General features: G+C 43.7%; 1 protein-coding gene across 2 annotated transcripts in view; it reads right to left on the reverse strand.

Annotated features, from left to right (window-relative positions):
- si:dkeyp-97b10.3 (uncharacterized) overlaps positions 1–21,579 on the reverse strand; it is a 180,150-nt gene extending 158,571 nt beyond the window's left edge. For both annotated transcript variants that reach the window (XM_068041449.1, XM_068041447.1), the window contains exon 1: positions 21,408–21,579. In XM_068041449.1, the coding sequence (XP_067897550.1) occupies positions 21,408–21,445 (38 nt within the window). In that variant the 5' untranslated portion in view covers positions 21,446–21,579. The remainder of the gene's footprint in view (positions 1–21,407) is intronic.
- Between the last annotated feature and the right edge of the window lie 292 nt (positions 21,580–21,871).

The raw sequence follows: 21,871 nt of genomic DNA on the forward strand, positions 1-21,871 counted from the left end.
CTTAAAAAAGTAATTAGGAGAGCGAAGAGGGGGCATGAAAAAACACTGGCGGGCAAGATAAAGGAAAATCCCAAGGCGTTTTATAAGTATATTAAGAGCAAGAGGATAACCTGGAAAAGAGCAGGGCCCATTAGGGACCAGAGTAGCAATCTGTGTGTGGAGCCGGAGGACATAGGTGAGGTTTTAAATGATTACTTTGCCGTTGTGTTCACTATAGAGAACGACAATGTAGGTGTAGAGATCAGGGAGGGGGATTGTGATATACTAGAACATATTAGCATTGAAAGGGAGGCAGTATTAGCTGTTTTAGCAGGCTTAAAAGTGGATAAATCCCCAGGACCAGTTGATGTATCCCAGGCTGCTATGTGAGGCAAGGGAGGAGATTGCAGGAGCTCTGACATAAATTTTCAAATCATCTCTGGCCACAGGAGAGGTACCAGAGGATTGGAGGACAGCGAATGTGGTACCATTATTCAAGAAGGGTAGCAGGGATAAACCAGGTAATTACAGGCAAGTGAGTCTAACATCAGTGGTAGGGAAACTATTGGAAAAAATTCTGAGGGACAGGATTAATCTCCACTTGGAGAGGCAGGGATTAATCAAGGATAGTCAGCATGGCTTTGTCGGGGGAAATCACGTCTAACAAATTTGATTGAATTTTTCGAGGAGTTAACTAGATGTGTGGATAAGGGTAAAGTAGTTGATGTAGTCAACATGGACTTCAGTAAGGCTTTTGATAAGGTCCCACATGGGAGATTGGTTAAGAAGGTAAGAGCTCCTGGGATCCAGTGCAATTTGGCAAATTGGATCCAAAATTGGCATAGTGGCAGTAGGCAGAGGGTGATGGTCAAGGGTTGTTTTTATGATTGGAAACCTGTGACCAGTGGTGTACTGCAGGGATCGGTGCTGGGTCCCTTGCTTTTTGTAGTGTATATTAATGATTTAGACATGAATATAGGAGGTATGATCAGTAAGTTTGCAAATGACACGAAAATTGGTGGTGTCGTAAATAGTCCAGAAAATAGCCTTAGATTACAGGACAATATAGATGGGCTGGTAAAATGTGCAGAGCAGTGGCAAATGGAATTTAATCCTGAGAAGTGTGAAGTGATACATTTTGGGAGGACTAACAAGGCAAAGGAATATACAATGGATGATAGGACCCCAGGAAGTACAGAGGGTCAGATCTTGTCCATAGATCAATGAAGGCAGCAGCACAAGTAGATAAGGTGGTTAAGAAGGCATATGGGATACTTGCATTTATTAGCGAAGACATAGAATATAAGAGCAGGGAGGTTATGATGGAGCTGTATAAAATGCTAGTTAGGCCACAGATGGTGTACTGTGTACAGTTCTGGTCACCACACTATAGGAAGGATGTGATTGCAGTGGAGAGGGTGCAGAGGGGATTCACCAGGATGTTGCCTGGGCTGGAGCATTTCAGCTATGAAGAGAGACTGGATAGGCTAGGGTTGTTTTACCTTAGAGCAGAGAAGGCTGAGGTGGGAACTTATTGAGATATACACAATTATGAGGGGCATAGATAGGGTAGATAGGAAGAAACTTTTTCCCTAGTGGAGGGATCAATAACCAGGGGGCATAGATTTAAGGTAAGGGGCAGGAGGCTTAGAGGGGACTTGAGGAAAAAAATTTTCACCCAGAGGGTGGTTGGAATCTGGAACGCACTGCCTGAAGGGGTGGTAGCGGCAGGAACCCTCTAAACATTTAAGAAGTATTTAGATGAGCACTTGAAACACCATAGCATACGGCTACGGGCCAAGTGCTGGAAAATGGGATTAGAATAGATAGGCTTGATGGCCGGTGCAGATATGGTGAGCTGAAGGGCCTGTTTCTGTGCTGTATAACTCTATGACTCTATGACTTTACACCCAGAAAAGTTCCTCATACAGTCCTTGTCAAAAGTAAAGAAGGAAATTGGCCCTATGTTGAAGCAGGGGGTTATTTCATCTGTGACAGAACCAATAAGCTGGTGTTCCAGGATGGTCCCGGTGTGAAAACCCAATGGATGTATCAGATTTTCTGTTCATCTTACAAGCTGAACAAAGCAGTTGAATGCAATGTTCATCCCACGTTGTCTGTAGACGAGAGCTTAGCTAAATTGGGAAAGAGTTCAATCTTCACAAAGCTAGATGCAAATAGTGGTTTTTGGCAACTACCCCTCGATGAAGAGTCTAAGTTGCTCGCAACTTCGTTACTCCATTTGGGAAGTTTTGCTTCAACAGACTACCTTTTAGTACCACATTGGATGGAGTCGTAAGTCAGCTGGATGATGTCCTGACCCATGGATCCATGGAACCACTCAGACAGAACATGACACGAGAGATCGAGCTGTGCTGAGGCACCTAGAGGAAGCAAGCCCACTGTCAAGTTCCGTGGGAATCTTGTGGATGTATCAAGTGTCAGAGTTGATCTACAGAAGACAAGAGCAATCAAGGAGTTTCCAGCTCCTCGGAACATGACTGAGCTCCAGAGATTAATGGGTATGGTAAACCAAGTCGGAAAGTTCCTGCCCAATCTAACTGACGTCAATGAGCCACTATGTCAGCTGTTGCAACAGGACAATACATGGTGCTGGGAGGAAACACAACAGAGGACTTTGGGGAGAAAATCAAAGAGATGTTGATATCACCTGATGTATTAGCTCACTATGACCCAGAGCTATCCACTATCATCACTGCAGATGCATCTTCTACAGGGCTGGGAGCTATACTATTTCAGATACAGATGGATGGAAAACGCAGACCAATTTACTATGCATCCCGTTCACTGACAGAGACCGAATGGAGATATGCAGTGATAGAGAAAGAATCACTAGCGGCTACGAATAGTTTGCAGATTACATTCTTGGTCTACACTTCAAGATAGAGACAGACCACAAGCCCTTGGTGACTCTTAAATTCGAAGGAGTTAGCAACAATAAGTACAATAATTCAGACTGAGGATGATGAGGTTTGATGCAAAGACAGAGTATGTTTCAGGAAAGCAGCAGAGTACAGCGGATGCCTTGTTCTACATCCCAGTGGCAGGGCCCGAACAAGCTGATATAGCCCTTGTTGAAGAGGTAGAAACCTTTGCATCGACAACAACCACAACTTTACCAGCAACAACTCAGCAACTGAACGAAATCAGAGATGCACAGAAATCTGATGAAGAATGTGCACAGGTCAGAGAGTACTGCATCAAAGGATGGCCAGCATACATGCTGCACAATCCCACCCATTCTCAGACAGTACTATGAACAGAGTAGTTGATGATTTAATCACCTATGACGAGAGAGTGGTCATTCCGAGAGTTCTGAAACTCGACATACTACAACGATTGCACCAAGGACATTTGAGCATCACAAAATTTCGAGCCAGAGCAAGATTTGGTGGCCAGAGCAAGATATTCCATTTGGTGGCCAGGTCTCTCAGAGTCACTAGAAGAGATGATAACAAGCTGTATTACTTGTGTTATTCATCGTCGAGACACAAGAGAACCGGTGATGTCATCTTCCTTCCCATCACAACCATGGGAATGTTTTGGGTTAGGCCTCTTCGAACAAAAAGGTAAGATGTTCTTGATCATAGTAGACCACTACTCCAGATGGACAGAAATCAACCAACTGCAGGGTCACATTTCTGAAGCAGTAATTACATCATTGAAGGAGATATTTGCAACACATGGAATCCCAGACCTTGTAATCGCAGACAATGGACCACAGTTTGCCAGTGAATACTTTAAAGAGTTCACAGTGTCATATTGTTCCATACTACCAGCTCACCAAGATACCCTCAAGCCAACAGTGAAGTTGAAAAAGGAGTGCTTACAATGAAAGAACAATGATATCCAACTTGCACTTCTGAGCTATCATTCAACTCCACTCCAAAATGATCTTTTAAAAAAAATCTTTTTTTAAAATAAATAAAAAAATAAATAAAATAAAAATAAATTTAAAAAATAATAAAAATAAAATAAAATCAAAATCCAGCACCATGTGAATTCCTCATGGAAAGAAGACTGAGAATTCAACTTCCTACTCTCACACTCACACTCATGCACAAGTCCAAGTTGATGACTTGGAGAAAGTGAGAAAGAAAGAAGACAAAGATCGTTCCTGCCAGATGTGGAACTATGACAAACGTCACAAGACATGCAACCTGGCTGACTTCCAACCAGAAGAGCCAGTTTGGATCTGAGACCAAGCTCACTATGGATAAGTGATTGAAGAGACACCACGTCCACGGTCCTACCTCATCCAAACAGAGCGTGGTACAATGAGACAGAACAGACGTGCACTGGTGGCAATACAAAAGTAGCCTCTTAACCCAGGGAATCAGTCATCTACCACATCTAACTAACCAGAGATCAGGGGGTTGGCAACGTGGCGGTGCACGGACACCAGTGCCAGTGGTAAAAAGTTTGAGGTCTGCGGTAATTTTAAGCGTCTTGCTTCAACTCTTTTAACTTATGTTTCAAAATAAAATAAAATTTTAAAACACAAGTTTAAAGGCTTGGAGCAAAGCATTTAAAATTATCAGGAGCGAAAGTAATTACAAAGGATGGGGATCCTTGGGACATCCAGTTGGTTCCTACAGCCCGCCAAAAGTTTTGTATTCCATCAACTAAAAGCGCAAATGGTTTGCCGTCGAGTCAGAGCACGGGGGAGGCTGAACTCGCTCGAAGACTGGTGCCATCAATCAGGGAGCGCTGACCAATGGGAGCAGGGCAGGGTGCGGTGCTGGTGGAGCACAGGGGAAGCGGGACTCGCTGGGAAGACTGGAGCTGTCAATCAGGGGGCGCTGACCAATGAGAGCAGTGCAGGGGGCGGGACTCACTAAGAAGATTGGAGTCGTCGATCAGCTGCTCCCTGCCTGTGGCATCAGCCATTGAGCGTTGGTGTGAGTAGAACAGATAGGACAGTGCACAGGAAAGCAATGATAGAACTGGATAGGCAAGACGTTTTGAGCTGGACAGTCCAAGTTCTCAGCACTCCAAAGGCCCTGGTTTCTCTCAGAGTGCAGGGCTGGCGCCAAGCGGCAATGTGTTTCCACTCCTGGTGCATGGTGGGGGGTGTGGATAGAGGGGTAGAGAAAGAGAGGGGGGGAAGGGAGGAGGGACAGGGAGAGGAGGGCAGAGGAATGGGGGGGAGGGACACAGGGAGAGGGCGGGTCACAGAGGAGAGAGAGGAGGACACAGAGAGGAAAGGGATGAATGCAGGGAGAGAGAGAGGGATACAGAAGGGAGATAGATGTACACAGAGAGGGGAGAGGTATGGAGAGAGAGAGAAAGAGATCAAGATCACTCCTGACAGATGACCATCGATCTGAATTCTCTGCATCACTAAATCAAGTCTGCAGGCTGCCACTGACTATTTGTGCATGCAAAAACAATGCCAGGCATCTCACTAAATAGGGAAAAATGTGTTTAAAATATAATTGTGTTTTGATGGCATTAGGTTCGCTATACACTTTATATACAGATTAATTGCACCCATGTCCATGGCTGGGTCAATAATTTTCTCAAATATCCGTGGTGCAACATGTTGGTGCCTATCCCTGCCAGAGATGCTGCATTCATCCATCAATCCAGATGACAACCTGACTGATTGTCCATATAAGAAGAATGGAGGAAAGAAGTGGACCTAAAAAAGGAAAGCAAGATTAAGGACTGTGACACGTCAAAGTTTAAGGTTGTGGTTTGTTTGATCTTCATAAAGAAATTGGAATCAGAGACTGGGGGGAGATGTAGTTTAATGTGTTATATCGGATATTGAGTTGTTAATAGGTTAAATCTAATTGGTTAATATGCTAATCATACTATGTACCTCATCACAGGATGTGATGCAACATCACATAATTTGGTCTCTCATACAGTTTCTTGGAAGATATGCCAGAGCAGTAAGACATGTTCCAATAAAGCTCCTGCTTCATTTATCTCAGCGGACTCATTAAGTGTTAATTTGTCTAACCAAGAATATTACACGCTACCAGGAATACAGCGAGCAGGGGGAGGAGAAGCAGGAACTAGAAGAGGCGGAAGAGGAGGAGCAGGTGGAAGGTAGAATGCAACCAGTGCAACCACTTGCTGCCGGGCTGTCCATGTTCACCTCATTCAACTACAGTTCCACTGAGCTCAACCCGAAATCACTATTGTACAACAGTCACACACCTTGGCACCCCTCTGTTCTGGAGCATTACATGATCCTCTTGGCCACAATGCTGATTTTCAGTCGGGGAGATTGTACATGGCCTTGCAGGATGCCCTAGAGCAGCTCTAGGCCTAGAAGGCCTGATTTCGGATTGCACCACCTCAGGATGGGCAGCAGCAGTCTAGGCTGCCTGGCTGACAGGCAATAGCAGGGGCACCAGCAGAGTGTAAGTGGTGGATAGGTGAAGGTTGTCATCCTGAGAAAGGACAATAGGTTCATATTCTACGGAATCACTCCCCTGGGCTGCGCCTCAGCAACCTGAGTAATCTGCTGGAGCAAAGATTGCTGGACTGCTGGGAGAACCTGAAAGCCCCTTTGAGCACCTGTATCTGCAGCCATCATGGCAACAGTCTGAGTCTGTATGGCAACAACCTGATATTTCAGGACCTCAGAGTCTGCTTCCACTGCAGCACTAAGACTTTGGGTGGCTTCTGCTTGTACTGCAATGGAAGCTGAGACAGGGGCCATCAGACACTGCATCATAGTCAGATCCGCAAGTGTTCTCATGGAGTTGGCCATCACTTCCCATCACTGGGAAGGTTGGGCTCCAAGCTCTGCACAAATTGCTAAGCCAAGATGGAGCCAGACTCCTCCGTGCTCCTTAACCTGGACATCAGGCTTTCTTGCAGGTCTGCCAATGCTGTGAGCATCATGGTGTGCATCTCCATCAGGAATTGGAGTACCATAAGCTAATGTAGGTCAACAGGCAAATGAGTGATGAGTGACCGAGACTTGGGAAGAGTTAGAACATGGACTGCAGAGCTTTGGATGGGCTCAAGTTTATGGAGGATTGAAGATGGTTTAGATTAACATGTATAAACGCAGAATAGTGTCAGATTACTGGACTGTACAAAGGAAGAAAAAATGTGCAACATATATACTTCATCAATGGTATTGAAATAGTTAAAAGTGAAATTAGAAGAGATCAAAAGGAATAATTTTACAAATACACATTAAGATTAACAGAACTAGAATCACAGGCAGCGTGTCCACAATTTCCTGAACAGTGCATTCAGCATGAGGCTCCCCACTGGTACCGTGTATTTGTATAATCAGTCTTTGAAGGTTTTGAAAGACTCAGCAATTAACATGTCTAGCAGCAGTCAATAAAAAAAAGTCTTTTTATACAGCCAAATATTAAACTGCGAGTCAGATTAGGCCATGCTTAAACTAGACAGTGCTCTATTAGACTATACTTTGATTTCTGTATCCATTTCTGTTCACTATGAAACAAAGAAGACAGTCAAGGCCCAAAGGTAATGCAGCAAAAAGCTATCAGACTTATTCCGAGCATTGGTAGGTTGAGTTTTGAGAAAGGCTGGAGAAACTTGGTCATTTCAGCCTTGAAAGGACACAGCTGATTTGGGACCTCATAGAGATATGCAAGATAAATGGTACAGAATAAGTTAATCTGAATAATGTTCCAAATTAAACTGGAACAGTACAAGTGGGTACAAGTTCAAACTAGCAAAAGGCAAAGCCAGAACTTATAACAGGAATTTCCTCTTCACACAAAGTGTAATGAACCCAGGGAATAGGTAGGGTGGTCAAGGCAAAAATCCTGCAAGAAATTAAGAAAAATCTAGTTCCTATGATTCTTTTTAATGGATGAACTAATGGCGGAATGTTATTCCTCTCAAGTTGCTCGAACTTAAGCTCAGGGTTTCTGAGCTTGAGGAGTGGCTGCAGCCATCGCAGGGCTGAGAAATTCCTGGAGTGCACATTGCAGGAGATCATCCTGCAGCTACAGCATTTAGCAGGATAGGAAGTGTGTGACCATCTGGCAGGGTGGGAAGAGGCAGGCAGTACAGGAATCCTTCAGAAGTGTAGCATTCTCAAACTGGTTTTCAGTACTGAATACTAGTAAGGGTTATGACACCTTGAGGGAGAGGGAGTGCAGTCTCAAGCACAACCATGGGGCAAATGACTGCACAGGGGCATTCAGCAAAGTGTAGAAATGCAATGATCATAGAGCAAGCGATAGTCAGGGGAATAGACAGGCCTGTCTGCAAACATCAACATGAGTCTTGCATCCTCCCTGATACCAGGGTAAAGATCATCACTGAACAGCTGCAGAACATTTTGTGTAGGGAAGGGGAACATTCATAAGTCTTGGTTCGCGTTGGAACCAATGACGTATGTAGGAAAAGGGTTGAGGTCTAAAAGCAGTTGGAGGAGCGAGGGAGGAGGTTAAAGAGCAGTGCCACATGCTAGTGATTATAGGAGCAGTAAGATAAGACAGGTTAATATGTGGCTGGAGAAATGGTGCAGGTGGGGGTGCTTCAGATTCCTGGGGCATTGGGACCAGTTCTTGTGGGAGTATAGACCTGTACGGATGGGTGGGTTGCAATTCACTGGAGCTGGAACCAGCCTCCTCACAAGGAGATTAATTCATGCAGTGGGGGAGGGTTTAAACTAATTTGGCCAGGGGAGAGGCACCAGGATGATGCATTAGATATCATTAGATTAAATAGTTCAGATATAGGTGGGATCAGACAGGGGGGAAATGTAAGACAGACTAAGATGGATTTGCAGTGCATGTGCATAAATGCCCGAAGCATGGTAAATAAGGTTGGTGAGCTGAAGGCAAAGGTAGCCAGCTGGGACTATAATATAATGGCAATAACAGCGACTTGGCTCAAACAAGAGGAGAACTGGGAACTTAATATACCTCACTACAATGTATTCAGGAAATTTAGGGAAGGAAAAAAGAGGTGTTAGCGATATTGATCAAAGACACTGGGCTGAATTTTAACAGCTTGCCACCGATTTCGACGGCAAGCTTCATAAACAGCGTGGCACATGCGCGAGATGTGTGCTGTGGAGCCGCCGCGATATTTTGTGCAGCAGCTCATTTACATGGCTGGAGCGGACCGCACCCCCGTGATGTGGGAGGGGGCTGGTGCTTTATCCCTGGCAACGGCATCCACTGCCACTGCGCAGGCGCCGGCACCAGTACCATTTTTAAAGGGCTTCTAGCACTTCAGTTTAATGTACATTTTTAAGGTTACAGGAGTTATAAAATTAAAATTAAAAATGTATTAAAAGTTTCAATCCTCTCTCCCAACCCCAATGACTAAACATTTTATTAATTGTCCTCTCCCCCCAGAACAACTTACCTCGTGATCCTGACCTTCCCCCAACCAAAGTTTATAACCTTTTATCTTCAAACCCTTCCCACCATCCTCTCCAATGAGGAGAGGCAATATGAACTAAATGGTAAATTTTAAAGGGGGTGCAAAAAGAGAGACCTGGGGTTTTACATGCACAATCTCTGAAGGAGGAAGGACATGTTGAGAAGACTATTTAAAAAAGGCATAAGGATTTTTTAGCTTTACAAAATGAGGAATAGTGTGCAAAAGCAAGGAATAAAAACAGAAAGTGCTGGAAATACTCAGCAGGTCAGGCAGCATCTGTGGAGAGAGAAGCTGAGTTAACGTTTCAGGTCTGTAACCTTTCATCAGTTCTGACCTGCTGAGTATCTCCAACGCTTTCTGTTTATATATCAGATTTCTAGCATTTGAAGTATTTTTCTTTTATTTTATGCAAAAGCAAGGAAGTTGTCCAAAACTGTTATGAAACACTGCTTAGACCCTAGCTGGGCATGTAGTCAATTCTGGGCATCACACTTTAGGAAGGATGTAATGGCCTTGGAGAGAGTGCAGAGGAGATTTATTAGAGTGCTAATAGTGATGAAAAACTTCAGTTACATGGAAAGACCAGAAAATGGGGTTGTTCTCCTGACACCAGAGAATGTTAAGGGAAGATTTGATGGAGGTGCTCAAAATCTTGAAGGCTTTTGATAAGAGTAACTAGGTAGAAAATGTTTCCAGTGGCAGAAGGGTCAGTAACCAGAGGACATAGATTTATGGTAATTGGCAAAAGAATGCGGAAAAAAATTATGCAGGGAGTTGTCTGGAATACACTGCCTGATAGGGTAGTGGATAAAGATTAAATAACACCTTTCACAAGGGAATTGGATAAATACTTGAAAAGGAAGCATTTACTCAGCTATGGGGAAAGAGCAGGGGAGTGGGACTACAAAGAGCCAGCACAGGTATGATGGGTCAAATGGCCTCCTTCTGTACTATCATTCTATGATCTCTATCTAATTTGTGGCCTAGTGATAAAGTTTGTTTTGTTGCTAAACAATGGGAAAATGAGGAATGCCTGGAATCTCTCACATTCAGAGACTATTGTAAACATCTTGTCAATGTAATTATGTTAACAGGTAATTCTATGATCCTACTCTCCCAATGGAGAGTAGGTTGGAGAATGAGGCTACTGTGTTATAGACCTGTCACCATTGTGACAGTTCCTATGGGTCATAGAATCGTTATGGCACAGAAGGAAGCCATTCAGCCCATCGAATTCATGCCAGCTCTCTGTAGATCAACCCAGTTAGTCCCATTCCCCCACTCTATCCTTGTAGCCCTGCAGGTTTTATGAGTGTTGCTGCTCGTTGGAAGTGTGGAATTAAAGAATCTTGTCTAGTTTGCTCACCTGGAGCTAATCTGCTAAATGCCCTTCCTGATCTGTGCTTATCTTGTGTTAGAGATTGATTTGTTGCAATCGGTAATCGAGAAAAGCTGCTGATTCCACCTGAAATTCAACTGCTGTCGGAAATTCTGCTACCCTCACCCAAAAGTCAAATTACTGTTGCTCTTGCTCAAAATTGTTAACATGACCAAGTCACTGAGCCTTTTCAGGACAGGACACAGAGTCCATACAACTCGTGAAAAAAAAAATTATAAAAGGATACGCTCATAAACGAATTCCTTGCAAATTCCTGAAATGCAAACACACAAAAGCCAGTTTTCAGTGTATAAAACCTAGGATTCTAAGTGGTGCTCTAAGCATTGAAAACCAATGCTGTGCAGCTTCATTTCTGGCATTTTGTGGTAGTGACCTTTCACCATTAATAAAGGCAAATATCTCAAAGATACTTAATGGTAACAAACATTAATATGAAATTTGTTCCAAAGGTACACTGTGCATGTGGATAGATTCGGCAATTTTTCATTCCAGTACCATGTGCATATAAAATCTGAAACACCCAGGTGCAAGATATACTTTTGAAGTCAAACATTTGTTTTTTATGAAACTGAGCAGAGGCTTTTCATAATAAAAAGTTTGTTAATATGTATCTTCATTCAACTAGTTGAAGACACAAGCATTAATTGCTAATTGCTACAAGAACACAATTATTGCTTTTGATGGCAGACATTTTTATTACTATGTAACAAAGTTGTAAATTTGATAATTGAGAAATATATTTTGCTTGAAGCAGTGCTTATACATAAATAAAAACCCTTCAATTTTGTGGTTTGTGCAGCAGAACTCTAAACAAAATTTGGAACTGGGCAAATGCTCAGCTGCTACTTTATTTCTACAAGTTAATGGATACATTATGAGCAGAGTCTCAACTTCCTGCATGGTCACATATTATTTTTTACTGAATGCAGTTTCCTTCCTCTAAATGAAGTACTGTGCAAAAGTTGGGTACAGACCCATACAGAGGAGGAAGCTGAAGCAGTCAAATTAGATGAGGTAATGTGGTGGAAAGCAGTTCAATTTGCCTCAGTAGCTTGTGTTTAAAGAACCATTGAACTATAGGGATTTACAACACAGTGGAAGGTTATTTGGCCCATTATTTATGTGCCAACTCTTTGCTAGAACAATCCAAAATTCATCTCACACTCTCCCCATACTTATGAAATCTGCAGGAAATGGCAGCTGGCAGAAGTGATATGTTGGGCACAGGAGGCCTGCAGGGTCTAAAGGAAGGCTCCTCAGTAATTAGGTAAGTGGTTGAAAGGGGATACGGGTGAACCAGTTGGTTGGGAGGAAAGCCCAAGGCAGGGCAACAGCTCGTTGCATAGGCCTCCAGTTAAAATCGCAGTCAAGCCACAATGACATCATCAGAGTCCAATCAGCATATTTCAAGAAGGAGCCTGGTGGCTTCTGGTGAATTGTTCCTCTTACCTGCTCAGAAGAGCAGGTTAAAATTGCAACCTATGGGAAGATAGCAAGATCTCAATGGGTAAGTCCCACAGCAATTTTAACTTCTTCACCACCCCACCTCCCCCCACCGGGATGTGGGCAGAGTTAAACTTCAACCTTTAATCTCATTACAAGCCCACAACTCTCCATGCTGATAAAAGTGCCCTTTTTACAAGACTCACCAAAGCAGAAGACTAGCTTTCATCAATGAAAAATTTTCAGATGGGAAAAAAGCCAAGTGAATTATAGCCTGTGCTACCAAGAGCAAAAATCTGCTGGTGATTAGGAATTCCAAAAATCACTGAACTTTGATGTTATTATTCTGCCTGTAATCTGAAGAAACAACAAAAAGGTAAAGACAACTGATGACTCCTTTTGAGAAGTGACTATGTCTTTTTGACCAAAGGCATCTGAAGGGAAAAAAGTTGCCTTGATACTTGACAAATTCATTTTTTTGTTCTTGGAATGTGGATGTCACTGACAAGAATCCATTTATTGCCTTTCCCTAATTTCCCTGGGGAAATATTGGTAGGGCTTCTTCTACCTTTGCTGTTTTTGTAATGACAATGCTTCTACAATAGTGTTAGGTACAGAATTCCACAATATTGGCCCAGCAATGATGAAGTAACAGTGCTGAAGTCAGGAAGGTCAGTGAGTTGGAGGTGGTAATGTTCCCATAACAACGTTGCTCTTATCCTCCTCAATGGTAAGACTGTACAGGAGAGGGAGGTGCTGTTAAAGTAACCTTGTCAAGTTGCTGTGGTGTATCCTATAGATTCAGTCTAATGATGGGGCATCAATCAAGTGATTGCCCAGCATTTTGTCAAGCTTCATCAGTGTTGATCCAAGCAGGTGGTCAGTATTCCATTACAATCCTGACTTGAGCTTTGCAGATGGTGGGGAAAATTCACAGGGTCAGAAGCTGAGCCACAGCTTGCAGATTACTCAGCTTCTGCACTGTACTTGACACCATGGTGCTGATATAGTGGTTCAGCTCAGTTCAGTTTTGGTCATTAGTGACCCTGGGATGTTAATAATGGGGGCTTCTATGATGGTGGTATGATAGAAAATCGAAATGAGATGACCGGGCTTTCTCTTATTTGAGATGGTCATTACCTGCCACTTAAGTGGATCAAATATTATCGGCCATTGTGAATACAAGCCTGGATGTTGTTCAGGTCTTGTTATAGGCTGGTATGAGCTGCTTTATTATCAGACGAGTTGTGAATAGAGGTGGGCAGTGTAGAATCGTCAGCAGATTCTTATGATGGAGGGAAGTTCATTGATGTAGCAGCTGATGATGCAGAATTTCCTGAAGAACTCCTGCAGTGATATCCTGGGGCTGTGATAATTGGCCTCTGACAACCACAACCATCTTTCATTGCATGGTGTATGACTCCAGCCACTGGACGAACACCCATTAACTTCAATTTTTCTAGGATCCCTTGGTGCCATACTAAGTCAAAGCTACTTTAATGTTGAGGGCATCTACTCTTTGCTGCATATTCAGTCCTGGCCTCTTTGTCTGGATCAAAGCTGTGTTGAGGCCTGGAGCCACATGCTACTGGCAGATCCCAAATTGAATCTCACTGAGATGATTATTGTTGAGCAGGTGTCATTTGTTGGTAGTACTGATTCCTTTCAGCACTTTACCAATCACTGGGAGGAGGCTGATAGGGTGGTAATTGGCCATTTTTTTTGTGGTTATCTGTGCAATTTTCCACACTAACAGGTAGATGTCAATGTCATAGCTGTACTGGAACAGCTTGGCTTGGGGAATATGTAGCTCTGTTGCAGAGATCTTCACCATTACAGCTGAGTTGTTGTTAGGGTTCACAGCCCTTACTGTGTCCAGTGCCATCAGCCACTTCCTAATGTCATGTAAAGTGAATCTAATTGGCTGGACATTGGTATCGATGTTGTCAGGGTCCTTAGGAGGATGCCAATTCGGATTATTCACTCAGTACTTCTGACTAAAGCCACTTGGAAATATTTCAGCCTTGTCATACGTTGGATTCCATTGAGGGTAGGGATGTTTGTGGAGCCTCAGCTTCCTATTAGTTGCTTGACTGTCCACCACCATTCTCAACTGGAAGTGGTAAAGCTACAGAACTTTGCCTTGACCCATTGGTTGTGAGGCTGCTTAACTTTATCTATAGGCTGTTAATTTTGATGTTTAGCATGCAGGTAGCCCTGTGCAATCACTTCACTAGGTTAATTTGTCACTTTAAGGTATGTCTAGTGCTGTTTCTGGCATGCTTAACTATATTCCATTTTAACCCAGGGTTGGTCTCCTGACTTAATGACAATCAAAACATGAGGGATGTGCCAGGCCATGAAGTTACAGATTGTGGTAAAATACAATTCTGCCATTACTGGTCCCCCACGTTGCCTCAAGTCAGCACAGTTTTTGGCTACTCGATCCATTCTTAGTCTAGTCCACTTAGCACAGTGGGAATGCCACACTACATGACGCAAGATGTCTCATTGCGGAGAAAAGAATCTTCCTTCACAAGATTGTGTAGTCTTTACATATATCAATATTATCATGGCAAGCCTGTCTGTGACAGATAGGTAAGTCAGGAGAAGATCAAATAAATTACTTCCTCATTTTAGTTCCCATATCACCTGACACAGGTCCAGTCACGTAGCCATGTCCTTCAGGCCTTGATCTGCTTGGTTAATGATGGGATTACCAGGCTACTGTGGGGCTCACCTAAATGCAATGGAACTAATATTTCTTCCATCAAACACAGCATCTGTGATCCAGCCAATGGATGCTGGAGTGATTCATGATATGAAATTCTGGCACGCATTATGCTGGCATTCCATTTACAGCAGATGTTCTGCGAGCTATTTATATAATTCTTCACTGTGCGAGGAGCTGAAAGCAACTTATTTTGGCACTGTAAATTCTTCCCACGAGCACAGGAAGCAACTTCATCTGATACAGCCAAGGATCCACACAGGGACCAACAGCCCACTCTAAAACCATGAACTACCTTCAGCAAATATGGTCTCTAATGCGGCATGGGCAGCACAGTGGCGCAGTGATTAGAAATGTAGCCTCACAGCTCCAGTGACCTGGGTTCAGTTCTGGATACTGCCTGTGTGGAGTTTGCAAGTTCTTCCTGTGATTGTGTGGGTTTCTGCCGGATGCTCTGGTTTCCTGCCACAGCCAAAGACTTGCAGGTTGATAGGTAAATTGGCCATTGTAAATTACCCTTAGTGTAGGAAGGTGGTAGGAGAATGGTGGGGATGTGGTAGGGAATATGGGATTAATGTAGGATTAGTATAAATGGGTGGTTGTTGGTCGGCACAGACTCGGTGGGCCAAAGAGCCTGTTTCAGTGCTGTATCTCTAAATAAATAAATGCCATAGACATGAGCTTTGAATCCATTGTCAAGAGGCGAGAGGTTTAAGGAGGGAATTCCAGAGTTTAGGGCCTTGATCTCTGAATGCAGGGCTGCAAATGGTGGGATGAAGGAAGTAAGGGATTCAAAAGAGGCCAGAATTGGAGGAACATAGTTTTCAGAGGGTTGTACGGCTGGTATTGATAAGGAAGTGCAAACATCCAGATTGCTGATGAACACAAAATTGCTGACATTGTAATGGAAGCTGCTAATTGGGAATGAAAGTGAGGAAGACACTCAAGCTAGTGGTTCCAGTGGGAAGATGGAGGCAGAGGAACCAAACACCACCTTGGCATCTAATTCTGTTGTCGTGCCTAATAAAGACATATAATATTCTTACTTTTAAGATACAAACTTTATTCAGGGTGAACTCTTTAAAATTGACTTTACCTTTTAAAAAAAAAGGTGGACAATGCTGCAAAAGATGGCTGCCAACGTTCAGATGACATGGCCTGTGTATTCGAACATTGCCTGACTGTCTATTAAGGACAAAAGAATACATTTCAGTCTAAGAGGTGTCAATTACACCCATCCTGAAACCATCAAGAGACATTCCTGAATTGAATGGGTTCTTCTGAAACAAGGAAGATGTGAAGTAGCCACATCATAACTGGATTATACTCATCCAGACATTAATGGATGGCCATGGATTCCAAATCCTGGTCCATTGTGTGCTCACAGCAGGGGAGAGGGCCATGCACCTCCTAACAGAAGCTAATGTAAGAGATTTGTACCTTAAAAGGTAGCTCTCTGGAGAGAGTGAGAGGGGGGGATATCACACACCTCAATGCCATATTCCCACTCCTTCCTCATATCTCTTGATGTCATTAGCAACATCACAGATTAGATTAGTCAAGCCAGGGGCTGTGGAAAGATGCCCAAATTGAATTTTTCTCTGCACTGCAGAGGATGGGCAATTTTATGAACAAATGTGTTATCAGCAAGACCTCACTAAATCATTTACAAAATAACTGAACTTTGCATTGTACTGTTTGTACAGCACTCAGGTTTTGATCATGTACATTTTTAAAATAGATCTACAAAAGATAGAGAAAAAAAAAGTGAAAATTCTTCTCTGACCCCCCAAGGTAATCAAACAATTTCCACAGTAAGGAACTCATCCAGCTCCTTTTTAAATGTTTGCAGTGAATCCACACTCGCTGCATGAGCCAGAAACCCTGTGAAGAGAAGTACAGTACCTCCTGACAGCTAGCCTGGTTTTTTACTAACGTAATTTGTACACATGTCCTCTGGTTTAAAGGCCTGCTCAGGTCAGGAAAAGAAAACCCGATCTGAACCCGACAGAACTACATCGGACCCGAGCCCGACCTGGCCTGTGTCCTTCCATTTTTTCCTGTGCCCAACCTGACCTTGAGCCCAACCCGACCATAGTGCGCTCACTGTACTGACCACTTTTGGAAGGAAGCTGCAGCATGAGTGCAATGACATCATAGAGACGTTCACTCGCTCACTGCGCAGACTCACAGTCTCCCTCCTCGACATCCCAGACTCCCAGCTCAGGTAGGCTTTTCAACTTTTGATACTTACTAAACTCAACTTCCCTTTTCCTCCCAGCAAAGCAAATATTAATACTATATGTGTCTGACCTGGCCCGATCCGACCCGAGCCTGAAAGCCAGACCCGGAAGAGCGACCCGACCCGACCCGAACCCGAAATGTCGTCGGGTTTGAGTCAGGTAGCAGGCCTTTACTCTGGTTGTCCCTAACCTATTAAAATCAACTACCCTATCCTGGTGGACAAAATCTAATCCTTTAATCTTTTCAAAGTTTAGGGTAAGAAGATCCAGCTCAGAATGTTTTTTTCTCTCAAAAATATACTTTATTCATAAGTTTCTGTAAAAAAAAATACATTACAAAACAGTTCAAAACAGCACCAAGTTGTCATTCCAGAAAGTGCAAAGGAAATAAGTTTTCCTCAATCCAGGAGTTGCCTCACAACCCTTCCATTCCATTTTACATACAATGTACATTTTACAGCAAAACCATATTTGGTGTGTACCGCCTGAGGGGTTTTCCATGGTTTCCAGCCCCTCGGTTCACTATGGCAGGAGGACCTTACACAATGGCCTTTCCCCATTGAGCCTTTGCGGCATCTGCCCCAAACTTTAGTGTGTCTCTCAGCACATAGTCCCAGACCTTGGAATGTGCCAGTCTGCAACACTTGGTTGTGGACAACTCTTTGCGCTGGAAGACCAGCAAGTTTTGGGTAGACCAAAGTGCGCCTTTCACCGAATTGATGGTCCTCCAGCAGCAGTTGATGTTTATCTCGGTGTGTGTCCCTGGGAACAGCCTGTAGAGCACAGAGTCCTGTGTTACAGAGCTACTTGGGATGAACTTCAACAAAAACCACTGCATCTCTTTCCACACCTTATTTATTTTATTTAGAGATACAGCACTGAAACAGGCCCTTCAGCCCACCGAGACTGTGCCGACCAACAACCACCCATTTATACTAACCCTACAGTAATCCCATATTCCCTACCACCTACCTACACTAGGGGCAATTTACAATGGTCAATTTACCTACCACCTGCAAGTCTTTGGCACCCAGCGAAAACCCACACAGTCACAGGGAGAACTTGCAAACTCCGCACAGGCAGTACCCAGAATTGGACCCGGGTCCCTGGAGCTGTGAGGCTGCAGTGCTAACCACTGCGCCACTGTGTTGTCCTGCTTTGCAAAGGCACATTCCAGTAGGAGGTGGGCATCTGTCTCTGCCTCACCACAGCCACCTCGAGGGCAGTGTGCGGAGGCAGTAAGATTCCGGGAGTTCCAGCTCACTATGTCTCTTAGTAACTCAGGACCTTCATACTAGGTATAAATCTAAGGCCTCCCCTTTGAACCTTTTGGAAGGCTTCTGCATCATACACAATGTGAGGGGATGAATAATAGTATTCTAGAGGAGACCTAACCAAGATCCTATGCAAGAGCAATATAGATTTTTTTTGGATTGTATTAAATTGTCCATAAATACATACATCCTAGCACGCTATTTGTTTTGCAATGTTTTGCTGTACTTTGAATTTGCATATTTAGTGGAGCTGAACGAACGTGACGTATCGTGGTGCCTTCATCCATAAACTCGATTACTCAGTTAAATGGAAGTTTTATTAACCAATATGTGAACTTTTTGGGGAGGGGAGGTATGAACATATTTGTTTATTATTATTGGAAGCAGTGTCGGCGCTTCGTATCATTTCCAAAACTGAAATGCAGAATCATTCACAGCAAAAAATCAGCAACTGGCGAACTCACTCCTCTGGAAGGGGCGACTCTAGCACAGAAAATCAAAAAGCACCACAGCTCCTCGCCTTCTTCGTTTTCGATTGACTAAAACTTACACCCTACTGCAATGTGTTTTATTTGTAAATTGAGGTCTGCAATGGTGTGTTTTTCAGTCGCTGACTTCAACGTTGTAAAAGCAGCAAGTCTGCAATCTGCAGGATTCGCTTAGCTCTATGAAATCAACCCCTGGCAGGTAATATAAAGATAATGCTAACAACTAACTCCATCTACTTCAATTACATTCTCCCAGTTTCTCCGTCTCCGACGCATCTGCTCTGATGATGCTACCTTCCATGACGGTGCTTCTGATATGACCTCCTTTTTCCTCAACCGAGGATTTCCCCCCACTGTGGTTGACAGGGCCCTCAACCGTGTCCGACCCATTCCCCGCACCTCTACCCTCACCCCTTCCCCTCCCTCCCAGAACCGTGACAGGGTTCCCCTTGTCCTCACTTTTCATCCCACCAGCCTCCATATCCAAAGGATCATCCTCCGCCATTTTCGCCACCTCCAGCGTGATGCCACTACCAGTCGCATCTTCCCCTCCCTTCCCCTGTCAGCATTCCAAAGGGATCGTTCCCTCCGCGACACCCTGGTCCACTCCTCCATTACCCCCACCACCTCGTCCCCGTCCCAGGGCACCTTCCCTTGCAATCGCAGGAGGTGTAATACCTGCCCATTTACCTCGTCTCTCCTCACTATCCCAGGCCCCAAACACTCCTTTCAGGTGAAGCAGCGATTTACTTGTACTTCTTTCAATGTAGTATACTGTATTCGCTGCTCACAGTGTGGTCTCCTCTACATTGGGGAGACCAAGCGCAGACTGGGTGACCGCTTTGCGGAACATCTCCGCTCAGTCCGCAAGCAGGACCCTGAGCTTCCGGTTGCTTGCCATTTCAACACTCCCCCCTGCTCTCATGCTCACATCTCTGTCCTGGGATTGCTGCAGTGTTCCAGTGAACATCAACGCAAGCTCGAGGAACAGCATCTCATCTACCGATTAGGCACACTACAGCCTGCCGGACTGAACATTGAGTTCAATAATTTCAGAGCATGACAGCCCCCCACTTTACTTTCATTTTTAGTCATTTTTAGTTATTTTTTCTTCCTTTTTTTTTGCATTCCTTTTTACATTTTTTGCATTTATTTCATTTCATCTTAGTTTGTTCAGTTTGCTTACCCACTGTTTTTTTCAGGTTGTTTTTCTTCAGGTTTGCACTTGCTGATGTTCTATATTCAGTATATTCACACCTAATCTGTACTAATGCTTTGTCTTTCAAAACACCATTAACATATTGTTTGCCTTTGCTCTGTGACCTTTTGGTCAGCTATGTGGCCTGGTCCAATCTGCACCTTCTCCTTTGTTATCTCTTGCCCAACCCCCACCTCACTTGTTTATAATCTGTGACTTTTCTAATATTTGTCAGTTCCGAAGAAGGGTCACTGACCCGAAACGTTAACTCTGCTTCTCTTTCTACAGATGCTGCCAGACCTGCTGAGTGAATCCAGCATTTCTTGTTTTTGTTTCAGATTTCCAGCATCCGCAGTATTTTGCTTTTATTTCTTGTTTTTACTTCAATTACAAGCACGTCACTGGCCAGTTTTAAACCTGTACAATATCCTAGTATTTCTATGGTGATCTATTGGCAGCGAGCCACAGTAGAGCAAATAGTATTATTGGCAGCGATCGTGTGTCTTATCACCAGTAGCAAGTTATATCCCGAAGAGAATAATGGTGTGACGACCTGTAATGCCAGTCACTTGCGCAACAAACACTTGTTTTCACAGGTAGAGGGGGAACTTGACGAATACTAAATATTTGCAACACGTTCTAAAATGTAGCTATAAATTTGCATTCACGGGATTCCAAGCGCTGTGCTTACATTTCTCCGCTTGCGCTCAGGTCATACAAAACACGCGTCCTCTGTGGAGGTACAGGTGAGGCGCTGCAACTAGTGTTCAGCCCCAGTCTCCAATGTGTGTTTGTAAATAGTAACGCATCACCTGCTCTACAGGTGAGCTTCCGAGCAATACGCTCAACAAAGGTTTTCCTAGGGGATCGGATGTGTTTGCTCAGAAAGGAACGCATCTCCTCTCGTTGTAACATAGACTAGGGTTGTTTTAAGTGTAGATTTTGCTCGTTACAACCACCAATTGCAGGATTAATAACAAGTCTTTGTTGCAGAAACATGGCGCCAAGGACAGTATACAACACCACGTTCTTCAGTGGAATCTCCAAAACAATAACAATGGGAGCCAGCTTCCACAGGAACTTACCCAGACAAAGAAAGAGAAAAACAAGCCCTGCAGTTCCTAAGATATCCACATTTACAAAAGTCTTTATGAAAATGTTACTATAATTTCTGATGTAATTGTAAACTCAACTATATTCAACGTTTTTTTATGATCAACGCAATACACACACAACAAACTCGTAATTTCTCTTGAGTTTATATAAAGCTAATTCCCACTGACCTGGCTTGCATTTCTTCAGTTGAACAGTCTGCAACCATTTCTATCCATTCAATGCGCTAGATAATCCTCGGTGCTTTAGCACATTAAAAGCGGGTGGCGGGAAGGAAGTCGAACTGTGGTTCCAATGAGCACAATTAGAACCCGCGAGAGAGCCAGGGGCGGGGTGAGGGGGTTGTGGACAGAGAAAGTGAAACAGACACTGAGAGCTGTTGTTGAATAGGCAGGAAGCAAGGTTAATGAACGCAGAGCTGGAACATAGCCAGTGCTCTCAGTGAATACAAGGAAACGGAGCGGAGAAACAATACTTATCCGTGAGGTAGAAACAAAAAGTACTGGAAATACTCAGCAAGTCTGGCAGCATCTGTGGAGAGAGAAGCAGAGATCATTTCAGGTCAGTGACCTTGCATCAGAACTGAGCTATGAGAATGAGTTCTGTGAGCGCAGTGCTTCAGGTGTAGAACAGA

The sequence above is a fragment of the Heterodontus francisci genome, chromosome 11 (genome assembly GCF_036365525.1).
Source record: "Heterodontus francisci isolate sHetFra1 chromosome 11, sHetFra1.hap1, whole genome shotgun sequence".
NCBI lineage: Eukaryota > Metazoa > Chordata > Chondrichthyes > Heterodontiformes > Heterodontidae > Heterodontus > Heterodontus francisci.